This window comes from Aulonocara stuartgranti, assembly GCF_965226115.1.
Source record: "Aulonocara stuartgranti genome assembly, chromosome: 3".
Classification (NCBI taxonomy): domain Eukaryota; kingdom Metazoa; phylum Chordata; class Actinopteri; order Cichliformes; family Cichlidae; genus Aulonocara; species Aulonocara stuartgranti.
This window is the reverse complement of record NC_138941.1, coordinates 18540462-18554796: the sequence shown is the minus strand read 5'-3', so window position 1 is coordinate 18554796 and position 14335 is coordinate 18540462. Positions and strand designations below refer to the sequence as shown.

Here is a 14335-nt window from a genome sequence, read left to right as displayed (position 1 = left end):
AGAAGGACGTGAAGCGAGCAGTTTATCCCAGAGCTGAAGCTGCTCTGTGTGCAGAGATGAGCTCAGATTCCTGCTGTGATTGATCAACAGTCACAGAAATGTAGACTTGTAGTTATTACTGCAGTATGGTCACAGCAGATACTGATAAACATGTATTATGAGGATGGATGATCAAGTTTCTCACTCTCTCCTTTAAATCTCAGTTTTTTTCTTCTTCACAGTTTATCTGTTAATTTATTAATGAATAACACTGAAAGAGTTTCTGTTATATTTCCCCTTGAACATCAGCTTATTAGGGCGGCATTAGGAAATAGCCCCCCTCCAAAGAATGAATAAATGAATGATGATAATAATAAAATGATTCAAAAGCAGAGCTCAGAGTGGTAGAATGGTCAAACATGGATCCACGGGTGGTTCAACTGCATTTGGTGACGTGACTAAAGCAAATCTTTCAAATAATCCCACCATCAACGGGATGTTGTCTCCTTTACTACGGTTACTTTACTTGGTCACCGTGTGAATTTCTTTGAAATGAACCAAATTCTTTTATTTGTTGGTTGTTGCATATTTAACCTCTACAGTCAGGAAAGGAGGAGATGAGGCCTCAACAATGTTGGGTTGTAGCTGTGCTTCAGGTTAGAGTGAGTGTCCATGGAATAAATGTAAGTCAGTGAACTGGAAACATGACTGTGTTCAAACTTTGTTTTCCTTTTTATAATGAGTCTAATCAAAGGTGGACAGAAGTATCTCCACTGTGACTTTTCTGTGTCACCATCAGAGCTTCTGCACAGTGTGGAGAAAGATCCAGAAGCAGAGCTGGACTGCAGACAGCCAGTCAGAGCAGCTGTGTACAAAGTAAGACTGAACATCTGTCTGCTGATGGACTCATTTCTGAAAACTGGACTTCTTGTGTTGTTCAGACATTGAAGAGTTTTCTTTCTCTTTAGTCTCATTGTTTTTCTTTCTTTCAGCAGATGTTGGTCTGCAGGAGGTTTTAGATGAACATAAGATCAGTCTGAGGAGGAGATGTGAACGTGTGACTGAAGGAAGTGATGAAACAGGAAGTAGAACCCTCCTCAACACCATCTACACTGAGCTCTACATCACAGAGGGACAGAGTGAAGAGGTTCATACCCAACATGAGGTGAGGCAGCTGGAGACAGCTTCCAAGATGGACGCCCTCCATGACGCTCCAATCAGGTGCCAGGACATCTTTAAAGCCTTACCTGACCAACAGAGACCCATCAGAGTGGTTCTGACCAACGGCGTGGCTGGTGTTGGAAAAACCTTCTCAGTGCAGAAGTTCACTCTGGACTGGGCAGAGGGCTTGGAGAACCAACATGTCAGTGTGGTGGTTCTGCTTCCATTCAGGGAGCTGAACCTGATCAGAGATGAGCAGTACAGTCTTCTGGAACTGCTCCATGTTTTCCATCCAACATTACAGAAGGTCACAGCAGAGAAGCTGGCTGTCTCTCAGCTTTTGTTCATCTTTGACGGCCTGGATGAAAGCAGACTTTCATTGGATTTCACCAACAGGAAGCTGCTGTCTGATGTCACACAGAAGTCATCAGTCAGCCAGCTGCTGACAAACCTCATCCAGGGGAATCTGCTTCCCTCGGCTCTCGTCTGGATAACTTCCCGACCTGCAGCAGCCAATCAGATCCCTCCTACATGTGTTGACAGGCTAACAGAAGTACGAGGCTTCACTGACGCCCAGAAGGAGGAGTACTTCAGGAGGAGATTCAGTGATGAAGAGCTGTCCAGCAGAATCATCTCCCACATGAAGACATCCAGGAGCCTCCACATCATGTGTAGTATCCCAGTCTTCTGCTGGATCACTGCTACAGTTCTGGAGCACATGTTGACTACAGAGCAGAGAGGAGAGCTGCCCAAGACCCTGACTGACATGTACTCACACTTCCTGCTGGTTCAGACAAAGAGGAAGAAGAACAAGTACCATGAGGGACATGAGACGAGTCCACAGGAGCTGACGGAGGCTGACAGGGAAGTTCTTCTGAAGCTGGGGAGGCTGGCGTTTGAACATCTGGAGAAAGGAAACATCATGTTCTACCAAGAAGACCTGGAGCAGTGTGGTCTGGATGTGACAGAGGCCTCGGTGTACTCAGGAGTTTGTACAGAGATCTTCAAAAGAGAGTGTGTGATCTTCCAGAAACCAGTCTACTGCTTTGTTCATCTGAGCATTCAGGAGTTTCTGGCTGCTGTCTACATGTTCCACTGTCACACCAGCAGGAAGACAGAGGTGCTGAAGATGTTTCTAAAATCAGAATCTTTCACCAAGATGATTTTCAATCTTTTTGATAACAAAGATCTCCAATCACTTGATGTATTTCTGAGGAGAGTCATGGAGAAATCCCTCCAGAGTAAAAACGGCCACCTGGACCTGTTTGTTCGCTTCCTTCATGGCCTCTGTCTGGAGTCCAACCAGAGACTCTTAGTAGGTCTGCTGGGTCAGACAGAGATCAGTCCAGGAACCATCCAGAGAGTCATCAACAACCTGAAGAAGATGAACAGTGATGAAATCTCTCCTGACAGAAGCATCAACATCTTCCACTGTCTGATGGAGATGAACCACCTCTCATTATTTCAGGAGATCCAAGAGTTCCTGAAGTCAGAGAACAGATCAAAGAAGGAACTCTCTGAGATCCAGTGCTCAGCTCTGGCCTACATGCTGCAGATGTCAGAGGAGGTTCTGGATGAGTTGGACCTGCAGAAGTACAAAACATCAGAGCAGGGACGACTGAGACTGATTCCAGCTGTGAGGAACTGCAGAAAGGCTGGGTGAGTCCAGATGTGATCATTAACATCATTGATCAGTGTAGGTTAGTAGTTTAATGTTGAAAATAAAATCAGATTGTAAGCACAAAGTGTTTGTGTCCGTACGCTGCAACCTTCCACACCATTCCTTTATTGTACAGACTCAGCAGCAGCTCCATGGATCCCAAATCCAAGAGTGGAGAACAGATTTGAAGTGTGTCACATCCATGCAGTCACAGCTGTTTCCACCATGTTTCCACTGATATTAATCCTGTTCAATGACACGTTTCATATCAGTGAATATGTTCTTTAGGACGTCCACTGACATGTTTAAGTGTCCTGCTGGAAATCACTCAAATCATCCATGAAATCCATGAAAAATCCTTTTAGTGTTTCTAACTTCACCCTCTGTCCTCTCTCTCTCTCCATCCTCCTCACTGCTTCTTTCACTGATAATCACACAAACATCGTATTCAGCTACAAAATAACACAATAATATCATCTGATGATCATTATTATAAGAGCAGGATCCATATTTGATATCAGAGTAACACACTGCTTGGTTATGTGCAGTCATCATCAGTGACTGTGGGTCAAACAGAAGCTCTCTGATTGGTTGCTGACCTTGGTCACCTGTCCACTCTCACCTGTTTGTGTTTGCTCTCTCTTTGCTGTCTCCATCCTCTCTCTCCTTTCTCTCCCTCTCTGTCTTTGTACGTCACTCAGGTCCAATGGAAACAGTGACATTTACAAACCAATCAAAGACAAACTGATCCATGTCAGGTTATAACAATATTCAAAGTGAATACAGGCTGCTGCTGGACACAGACAGGTAACATCATTTTGACTTGCTGTCACCTGGATCTGGACTCATAAACACTGAAGCCCTGAACAGGAATACAAATCATTTTCTGCCAACTAGCGACACACCAGCAGATAATGGCTCAGAAAGCTAAAATGAGCCAATCATTTCTGTGTTTAGTTCCCCTGAAATCAGATCTGATATCAGCAGCTCTGAGTTCATTCATCATTATTGTCCAGTGATGAGATTTCTGCTCCGTTTGGTAACAGTCAGCAGGTTTTTCCTGCGTGTGGACGTGAACAGTCGTACCTGACAGCAGGTAGCAAACAGCGATCATCTTTCCAGCTGGAACTCTTCACTGAGCTGAACTCATTCAAAATGTTCTGGAGTCAAAACAGGAAACAGTCCAAATGTGTGTCTTCACTCTGACTCTGGATCAGATCTCAGTGACAGACTGTGGACATTATGGAAGCCTAAATGTGACACCATCTTCCTCCTTCATCTGCAGATTAAAGCCAAACAAAGATTCTCATTAAAAGTCTGCAGGTCTGAGAGAGACTCAATCGTTGTGTCATGTCAAACACAGTAAGAGGAGCTGAAGCACAGATGTGAAGAGCAGATTCATCAGATTATGACCTCACTCTGTTTTGTCTTCATATACATTCAGTCTGTGTTTATAATGCAGATTTTCTGCTTTTATAATAACACATTTTATATTTTCTATCATCACAGACTGACTCAGTGTGGACTCTCCGAGTCTCACTGTGAAGTTGTGGCCTCAGCTCTGAAGTCCAACCCCTCCCATCTGACAGAGCTGGACATGAGTTGGAACAAGCTGCAGGATTCAGGTGTGAAGCTTCTGTGTGCTGGACTGGAGAGTCCAAACTGTGGACTGGAGACTCTGAGGTGAGTTCACTGACTGCGGCTGTTGTTGTTTTTCTATATTTCAGGTCTTTGATTGATGTTTGAAACTTTCTTCAGTTCCTAAATGTTCAGGATGTGTCTGAAGACAAATGTGAAGAAGTTTGAGTGCTTTCAGAAATGTTGTCTTTCCAAACGACTGAACAAGAGTTTTTCCTTTTGGCTCCAAACAGAAGTGACAGACTTGAGCAGGGTTCATTTAAAGGCTGACAGAAGTGGAGTGGTGACGGGGAGATGTTTGACAGGACAGTGTTTCAGCCTCCACAGGTTCATGTTGTGCTCCATCAGTCAGTGAAGATGAAGTCAGTGCTGATGAGGCTGTAGAGTGTGTGAGGGATGTGAATGAGGATGATGAAGATCTGATGATAGCAGATAAAAACAGGCTGCAGAGACTTTGAGCCATACAGGGCACACAGTGTGTGTACAGAACAGCTGAAATCATTATGGAGGCCTCACTGGGATATGGAAGCATCACAGTACAGCTTCAGTGAAGCTTTAAAGTCTCTGATATGAGATGAGAAATGAAGCAGCCAGAGCTTTTTCATGAGTGGAAATCCACTGTGACTGTGAGCTGCTGCTACAGCCTCCAGATTAGCCAGCAGCTCATCCTGCTCAACATTTCCTCACCAACTTTAATGGAAGTGTGATGTTTTCAGCTGGAGTGATGGTCAGGGTGGCCTCCCTCTCCTCTTCTTCTCCTCTTCCTCTTTCATTTGTAAAGCCACTTCTGCTGCTTTCATTCATTTGGAAGTCCTGTAGCTGAGTTTGGGAGAGACTAACAGCCTCGGCAGCAGAGGGGAGAAAGGCTGTAACACCACCACTTTACTCTGTTCTACCTGTCACATCATTTTATCAGGAAACAAATATGCTCATGTTTTTACTATGTTTGTCTTGAAGATGTAAGAAGATCACATGGTGCTTTTTATTGTGTTGGTTTGTTTGCTGTCTCTTGGATGGAGCCCAGCTGTGCGTGGCCCCTGGGCCTGTGGTCAGAGTGTGTGCTGGATAATCCGGCCCAGGATGAGGCCAAACTGACATGGGATGAAATGTCTGTCACATAATTGAGCTTAGTGTAGTTTCATTTCTGCACAATTTAAAAACAACCAAAACTTTGTTCTGTCTTTTCTATGTTATACTGTAGACTTTCTTTGATACTGTGTCCAAAAGGAGCAGCTTTTACTTTGAAGGGGAGGCGTCTCTGTTTCCTCTTCAGGTTGGATGATGGAAGCAAATTAGTGTGTGATGTTCTTTCAGTGTTGCACTTTGTAGACGCTCCCTGAGCACTGGTCTCACAGCCAGCTGCACATAGAGACCAGTGTTGTTAGTCCAGGTCAGAAGATGACTTGTTGGAGTGAAAATGAGCTTGTAGTTTGTCTGCTTTAATAATGTGACTGGAAAAAGGTGTTGGACTTCAAATATGTCCATTTCTTTCACACTTCACCTTTAAAAGTGAAGCCTTGTGGTTCCTGGAAGGAAAAACACGACTTTTTCAAGTCTTTGTCCTGTTTTTATGATAAATGTATGACTTTAATGTGAAACATTCGGAGTTTTTTCTCTTGTTGTGTTTGTTTGAAGCTGCTTCCTGTTGGCTTCAGCTGTTTGGAGTTTCCATTTTCTAAACTTCTACATTCTGAACCTTCTTCAGCTCTGAACAGATGATGAAACACTGAATGATTTCAAGCTCACACTTTGTCTAATAAACTTACATCTTTCATTCTTTATACAGATTGATCAACTGTGGTTTGTCAGAGATCAGCTGTGATTATCTGGCAGCAGCACTGAAGTCCAACCCCTCCCATCTGAGACAGCTGGAGCTGAGTAGCTGTTCTTCAATTTACAGCAACAACCTGCAGGATCTGTGGTTTACTAACAAGAAAAAGCTGCAGGATTCAGGAGTGAAGCATCTGTGTGGTTTCCTGGAGAGTCCAGGATGTGGACTTGAAACTCTGAGGTCAGTCAGCATGTTTTAGTTGTGCTGAGATGAATATGATGTGAAAGTTGTGCTGACACTAAACTGCAGACATCAGGCTGATATTATACTGATCCACACTGAGGATCTTCATGGTAAAGTCTGTTTTCTTCTTCTCTGGTTTAGTCCATTGACTGCAGCAGAACAATGTTCACATTTCAAACCTTCAAAGAAGAAGAAAAATCCTCCACTGGATAATTCACTGTGAAACTCTCCAACTCTTCATTCCACCTTAAAGTCTGTCTGACACTGAAATCCAAAGCAAAATGTGCGTTTGCTTTACAGACAGCAGTCCAACACAAACATACACACATCATCCAAAACACAGTCCAACATCCAAATCTCCTCCACTGCCAGCATGAATGATGGGAAAGAGAAGGAGGAATACTCTGACATTCAGGGTTAGAATGAGTTTCATGAAGCAGACTGTGAAGATCAAAGCTGCATTAGAAAGCTTACATGAATGAATGAGTGGACAGAAGTGGACAGAGATCATCTGAAGCACTTCAAAGGCTTTAAATCAGCACATTTCTCTTTATTCTTTATCAACTCTGTTAGTTTCTCTCAGTTTTCTGTGGAATGAAGCTAACAGCAGGCTAATAAGATGCTGACCAATAGGTTTCTATTAAAGGTTGTAATTTGTATATGAAAAAGTGCTTTGGCTCAGCAGGGATCAGCTTACAGGTAGAATACAGCTGCTGGATGGGATTAGCATGTCATAGCTATCTACCAAACTGCTAACTGGGGGATTTCAGGCCATCTATGGATCATTTTTGCTAACTGTTTATTCAGCTTAGGCTCACAGGGCTGCAGCCTGTGCCCTAGCTGTCATAGGGCAAGAGGCGTGGTCCACCTGCACAGGTGAGCAGTCCATCACAGGGCCAACAGAGAGAGACAGAGAAGCACTCTCTCACATCCACACCTACAGCCAATTTAGAAGCACCAATGAACCTAAGCAGCATTTCATTGGACTGTGGGAGAACATCCAACCTCCACAGAAAGGCCAACAAGCTTCAACCTACAACCTTCTTGCTTTAAGGCACTAGTGCAAACCACTTTTCCCCATTTCAGCCCAAATCCTGCATCTTCCTGTTTCTGACTCCAGGCCAGCTCCACTAACACTTTCTCATCAGACACTGCCACCTAGTGGAGGAAGTCTTAGTCCCATTTGAAGCTTCAGATGACAGTTAGTTCCTTTACAAAGAGGTGGAGGTGGTGGGGCCACAGCACCATCATCACTGAGTGCCATAGGACACTTAACCTTTGTTTCCATGTGCTGGGAACTTCCTGTTGTTCCAAGGAGAACTGGAAAATGTGTGAAAATCTCCCAGTCAGTTCCTCACAGCACACTTCAATCATTTCCCTCCCACAGCATCAGGACCAGGGCTTTTTCTCTCTTTGCTCCCACTAAGAGATTTCCACACAAACACCTCATCAGTGGGACTCTCAGAGCTACCAGCCCTTTGCTACAATCACAAAGCTCTTCATTGAAATCAATGATATCAAAGCTGGAATCAAATGAGTCCAAGTCTTCTGCTGATTCAGCATCACATTCATCTTTGCTCCTTGTTCTGCATCCCCACCATGGACTTCATTCCTTTCCAAGCCAGCCTTGAGTGTCCTTTATTCAGCTCATCCTCTGCTTTACTTTTACACCTGATTTTAGCTGCTTTATCTCTCTTTCAACAAGTTTCTGTGCCTCAATCTTTTTCTTCTCTCCCTCATAACAAGACAGCTTCTTCTGCCTGAGAACATGTTGGAGTGATTTACTAATCCAGGGCTGCTTATTGGGGAAAATACTTCCTGTTTCCAAAGTAATCCCCATTTTTCCCAGAAAGAAATGTAAGTAGAAATCGATGATCTACGTGAGAACATGAGCCTTTAAAAAGTCCCAGTGGGTGCAGTCAAAGCAGTCCCTCAGTCCCAGTATATAGTCTTTGGTCCAGACTGGAACAACTGTGTGCCCAGTTTGAGCTCTCTTCAGTCCTGTGACCTGACAGACCCAGAGGGGCCATCACATCACATTTAGAAGCTCCCCTAATGGAGCCACAACACATGTCCAACACTGAGTCTGTCTTGTTGGACCAACTGGAAGAAATGATTCAAGGACTTAGTCACAGAACAGAGATTCAAATCTCCAAAATCCAACTGGCTGCATCAGGACATATAGTCTGAAACTCTGCAGTTTCCTGTTTGAAGCTGCTTCCTGTTGGCTTCAGCTGTTTGGAGTTTCCATTTTCTAAACTTCTACATTCTGAACCTTCTTCAGCTCTGAACAGATGATGAAACACTGAATGATTTCAAGCTCACAGTTTGTCTAATAAACTTACATCTTTCATTCTTTATACAGATTGTGGGGCTGTGGTTTGTCAGAGATCAGCTGTGATTATCTGGCAGCAGCACTGAAGTCCAACCCCTCCCATCTGAGACAGCTGGACCTGAGCAGGAACAACAAGCTGCAGGATTCAGGAGTGAAGCATCTGTGTGGTTTCCTGGAGAGTCCAGGATGTGGACTTGAAACTCTGAGGTCAGTCAGCATGTTTTAGTTGTGCTGAGATGAATATGATGTGAAAGTTGTGCTGACACTAAACTGCAGACATCAGGCTGATATTATACTGATCCACACTGAGGATCTTCATGGTAAAGTCTGTTTTCTTCTTCTCTGGTTTAGTCCATTGACTGCAGCAGAACAATGTTCACATTTCAAACCTTCAAAGAAGAAGAAAAATCCTCCACTGGATAATTCACTGTGAAACTCTCCAACTCTTCATTCCACCTTAAAGTCTGTCTGACACTGAAATCCAAAGCAAAATGTGCGTTTGCTTTACAGACAGCAGTCCAACACAAACATACACACATCATCCAAAACACAGTCCAACATCCAAATCTCCTCCACTGCCAGCATGAATGATGGGAAAGAGAAGGAGGAATACTCTGACATTCAGGGTTAGAATGAGTTTCATGAAGCAGACTGTGAAGATCAAAGCTGCATTAGAAAGCTTACATGAATGAATGAGTGGACAGAAGTGGACAGAGATCATCTGAAGCACTTCAAAGGCTTTAAATCAGCACATTTCTCTTTATTCTTTATCAACTCTGTTAGTTTCTCTCAGTTTTCTGTGGAATGAAGCTAACAGCAGGCTAATAAGATGCTGACCAATAGGTTTCTATTAAAGGTTGTAATTTGTATATGAAAAAGTGCTTTGGCTCAGCAGGGATCAGCTTACAGGTAGAATACAGCTGCTGGATGGGATTAGCATGTCATAGCTATCTACCAAACTGCTAACTGGGGGATTTCAGGCCATCTATGGATCATTTTTGCTAACTGTTTATTCAGCTTAGGCTCACAGGGCTGCAGCCTGTGTCCTAGCTGTCATAGGGCAAGAGGTGTGGTCCACCTGCACAGGTGAGCAGTCCATCACAGGGCCAACAGAGAGAGACAGAGAAGCACTCTCTCACATCCACACCTACAGCCAATTTAGAAGCACCAATGAACCTAAGCAGCACTTCATTGGACTGTGGGAGAACATCCAACCTCCACAGAAAGGCCAACAAGCTTCAACCTACAACCTTCTTGCTTTAAGGCACTAGTGCGAACCACTTTTCCCCATTTCAGCCCAAATCCTGCATCTTCCTGTTTCTGACTCCAGGCCAGCTCCACTAACACTTTCTCATCAGACACTGCCACCTAGTGGAGGAAGTCTTAGTTCCATTTGAAGCTTCAGATTACAGTTAGTTCCTTTACAAAGAGGTGGAGGTGGTGGGGCCACAGCACCATCATCACTGAGTGCCATAGGACACTTAACCTTTGTTTCCATGTGCTGGGAACTTCCTGTTGTTCCAAGGAGGACTGGAAAATGTGTGAAAATCTCCCAGTCAGTTCCTCACAGCACACTTCAATCATTTCCCTCCCACAGCATCAGGACCAGGGCTTTTTCTCTCTTTGGTCCCACTAAGAGATTTCCACACAAACACCTCATCAGTGGGACTCTCAGAGCTACCAGCCCTTTGCTACAATCACAAAGCTCTTCATTGAAATCAATGATATCAAAGCTGGAATCAAATGAGTCCAAGTCTTCTGCTGATTCAGCATCACATTCATCTTTGCTCCTTGTTCTGCATCCCCACCATGGACTTCATTCCTTTCCAAGCCAGCCTTGAGTGTCCTTTATTCAGCTCATCCTCTGCTTTACTTTTACACCTGATTTTAGCTGCTTTATCTCTCTTTCAACAAGTTTCTGTGCCTCAATCTTTTTCTTCTCTCCCTCATAACAAGACAGCTTCTTCTGCCTGAGAACATGTTGGAGTGATTTACTAATCCAGGGCTGCTTATTGGGGAAAATACTTCCTGTTTCCAAAGTAATCCCCATTTTTCCCAGAAAGAAATGTAAGTAGAAATCGATGATCTAAGTGAGAACATGAGCCTTTAAAAAGTCCCAGTGGGTGCAGTCAAAGCAGTCCCTCAGTCCCAGTATAGAGTCTTTGGTCCAGACTGGAACAACTGTGTGCCCAGTTTGAGCTCTCTTCAGTCCTGTGACCTGACAGACCCAGAGGGGCCATCACATCACATTTAGAAGCTCCCCTAATGGAGCCACAACACATGTCCAACACTTAGTCTGTCTTGTTGGACCAACTGGAAGAAATGATTCAAGGACTTAGTCACAGAACAGAGATTCAAATCTCCAAAATCCAACTGGCTGCATCAGGACATATAGTCTGAAACTCTGCACAGTTTCCTGTTTGAAGCTGCTTCCTGTTGGCTTCAGCTGTTTGGAGTTTCCATTTTCTAAACTTCTACATTCTGAACCTTCTTCAGCTCTGAACAGATGATGAAACACTGAATGATTTCAAGCTCACACTTTGTCTAATAAACTTACATCTTTCATTCTTTATACAGATTGTGGGACTGTGGTTTGTCAGAGATCAGCTGTGATTATCTGGCAGCAGCGCTGAAGTCCAACCCCTCCCATCTGAGAGAGCTGGAGCTACAACTTAACAACCTGAAGCATCCAGATGTGAAGCAGCTGTCTGATCTTCAGCAGAGTCCAGACTACAGACTGGAGACTCTGAGGTCAGTAGAGTGATGGAGTGAGTGGGTGGTGCTGTCAGCAGTATTGTACTAAACACAGTCAGTATGAAACAAAGATCCAGTGTTTCCTGTAAAGCTGCAGCTTCTCAGTGAAGCTGTGAGAGGAGAATGGTGACAGGCTTCAGGATTGGACACAAACACTTCCTGTTTCTGACCTTTATGGTCACCATGGTAACGGCTGACACGCTCTGATCAAACACTGTCAACAGCCAATCAGCTCTCTGAACAAAGCAGCACGCAGACCAATGACTGCATTCGTTTCCAAGTTTAAAGCAGTGAAGAACACAGTCTGTAGGTGAGGAAGAATTTAGTGAGAGCAGATGTTTGGATGGAATTCCTCCAGTTAACAGCTGGAACCGTCCATCTGGATTGTTGGGCTTGTTGTTGGGGTTCCTACAGAGCTCAGAGTGGACACACCAAGGTTCTTCTAATGAATGAAAGTCCAAACTCAAACTAGGAGGGAAAAACATTTTCATCAACTTCAATAAAAATCCAAAGATTAGAAAAAGTGAAGCAACAATGAGTCCTAGTACAGTCCCAGCACTGAAGTCCCTGCTGCTCTTTATACTGGATGTGCTGCATCACTGACTGACAGCTGATGAAGAGTCTCTGGAAACACTCGTTTATCTCCTCTGCTCTTCCTTCTTCTCTCTGCAGGTGGAGGTGATGATGGTAAACAGGACGGTGTGTGTGCTGAGAGAGGAGGAGCTGTGTCCTGATGATCCAGAGAGGTTGAAGCAGCAGCAGCTTGTGTGTAGAGACGCTCTGACTGGGCCATGTTACTGGGAGGTGGAGAGGAGAGCTTCATCCAGCAGTGACTGACAGAGGAATGAGAAGAAGTGCAGATGACTGTCAGTGCTGCAGAGTGAACTGCTCTGAGAACAGCTCCACTGTCAGACACAATGTAGAGTCCAGCATCATCCCTGTGTGTCCCTCTGGATCTGACAGAGGATCATCAGTGTATCTGGACTGCTCTGCTGCTGCTCTGTCCTTCTACAGTCTCTGCACAGTCTCTGTCTGACTCTGGCTACATTTTTGGCATTTATATTCTTGGTTGCTCTCTTTATATTTTGCACATGCAAAATGTGCCCATCTTTGGCAAGATTCACACTGCACCTGGAAAGGAAAAATAAATGGCTCATATTCTGTTTGGTGAATACTATTACTCAACATTTTAATTATGATTGGCAAGTAATGATACTAAGACTTATGTGTTTCTTTTGTTTTGTTTTACCATTTCAATCATGCTGCGGTCAGCGTTAGCATCTAACATGGAGCAAACAATGCAGTAGTCCTCAGCGTTCCCTGAAACACAATCATAGTTAGGTTTTAATCAAACATTATTTATTGAATAATTAAAAAATAATAGTACATTTTTTCCAAATATACTTCCTGGAAAATTAGTCTAAATTAGACTTTGAGAAGGGTCTTATCTGAAAGTGTTTGAAGAGCACTATTTGTACTGTGCTGTTTGAAAAGCACTATTTAAATTGGAAGTACGCACTAACGTGATAAGGACTTTACTGGACTTACCTCGATTTTCAAGTAGGGTGCAAGCTATCTGCATTCGCTCCAGCACAACTGGCTCTGTAGTGGTTGACACCTCACTGACCTCTCCAAAATCAAGGTAGTGTTCTGCAAACTGTGAGATTGATCATAATTAGAATGTAAAGTCTTAATTAGGTAAAGGATAGGATAATTATAAGCCACAAGGCTTCAGCCTATTCCTTTTTCAGTTACTGTATGATTAAGTACTTCTATGTAAAATGATCATCTTTGTTGTTGTTGACCGAAATAACTTTCACTTCACTTAAATTCACTTAAAGTCTTAATTCTAGCTAACAAGAAACTGAATCATTTGAATACGGGTTACCTTTAACAGTAAAACTCCACAACTGCTGGAATCCTGTCGCTTGTTGTGTTGCATAGTCTGTAACTGCCACTCCATGGTGTCTTCATGCCCTCTCATCCTCAGAAAATTCCTAGTTGAACAAAAGTGTTTGTAATGAAACAAGATTTTTTTTTTTAATCTAAGAATAACACCTCAGTATCATACATACCTCCAGTTGCGCAGAATTTTCCTGTCATAAACACCTTCATTCCCATGGGGTCTATGAGCAGTATTTTCTGTGCAGAAATGTTGACAATCTAAAGAAAAAGTTAAATTAAAAATTACAATTGTTTGTGCCACTGAAAACTTATTTAAAAATAACACTTTGTGCAAGAAACTGCTTCACAACAAATTATGCAAATTAATAACAAAATGAACACATACCACAAGAATCCAGTGTGTACCAAAGTTCACAGGGCACAGCCACGTCTTCAACTGGGAACTTCATCTGTGGGATAGGAAGTGCAGAGTAATTTGGATTTACTTAGGTACCATGCGTCTCAGGGTGTTTTCAAATATAGTCTTCTTTAAAGGAACCGAACTCTTTCCTCAGCAACAGAAAGGAGTCAACTGTTTGGACCACTTCTGAGCTTTCAACATACCAGTTGAGGCATCTGAACTGCCCAGAAAACAACGAGCTTGCAACTACTGAACAGAGCAGGTGTGCAGCATTCTGCACAAGTATACAAAAATGTTATAGAACAGTAAATAGGGTTTTTTTTATTTCAAAATTAGTAGGTAAATGACATTTCTTACTTACCTTTCGTCTGTCAATAACACGGTGCAGATATGCATCAATGACCTGTTTTGAAAAATCTGAGTTTATACAACAACAGCAACAATTTTTGAAGTAACTGCTTGAGTGCTGTACACAAAAACATCTAAAGG

The 14335-nt window shown here is 43.2% G+C and overlaps 2 protein-coding genes and 1 long non-coding RNA gene across 4 annotated transcripts in view; 2 read left to right on the top strand and 1 right to left on the bottom strand.

Annotated features, from left to right (window-relative positions):
• The window catches only part of LOC309700563 (protein NLRC3-like), a 69411-nt gene extending 55668 nt beyond the window's left edge, over nucleotides 1-13743 (top strand). Inside the window, exons 7-12 of one of the 2 annotated variants that reach the window (XM_082524173.1) lie at nucleotides 779-855; nucleotides 972-2799; nucleotides 4310-4483; nucleotides 6225-6449; nucleotides 11365-11538; nucleotides 12214-13743. In XM_082524173.1, coding sequence (XP_082380299.1) covers nucleotides 779-855; nucleotides 972-2799; nucleotides 4310-4483; nucleotides 6225-6449; nucleotides 11365-11538; nucleotides 12214-12223 — 2488 coding nt within the window. In that variant the 3' untranslated portion in view covers nucleotides 12224-13743. The remainder of the gene's footprint in view (nucleotides 1-778; nucleotides 856-971; nucleotides 2800-4309; nucleotides 4484-6224; nucleotides 6450-11364; nucleotides 11539-12213) is intronic. The other variant, XM_082524174.1, reaches the window with a different exon arrangement.
• Nucleotides 1-14335, top strand: part of LOC309700493 (uncharacterized protein) — a 2098293-nt gene that overhangs the window by 1832706 nt on the left and 251252 nt on the right. The window lies entirely within an intron of this gene.
• Nucleotides 13629-14323, bottom strand: LOC309701432. Its single transcript, XR_014274982.1, has 3 exons — nucleotides 14208-14323; nucleotides 13832-13895; nucleotides 13629-13704 (listed from the first exon to the last, which is right to left on the bottom strand). It is a non-coding gene; the product is annotated as an uncharacterized lncRNA (long non-coding RNA).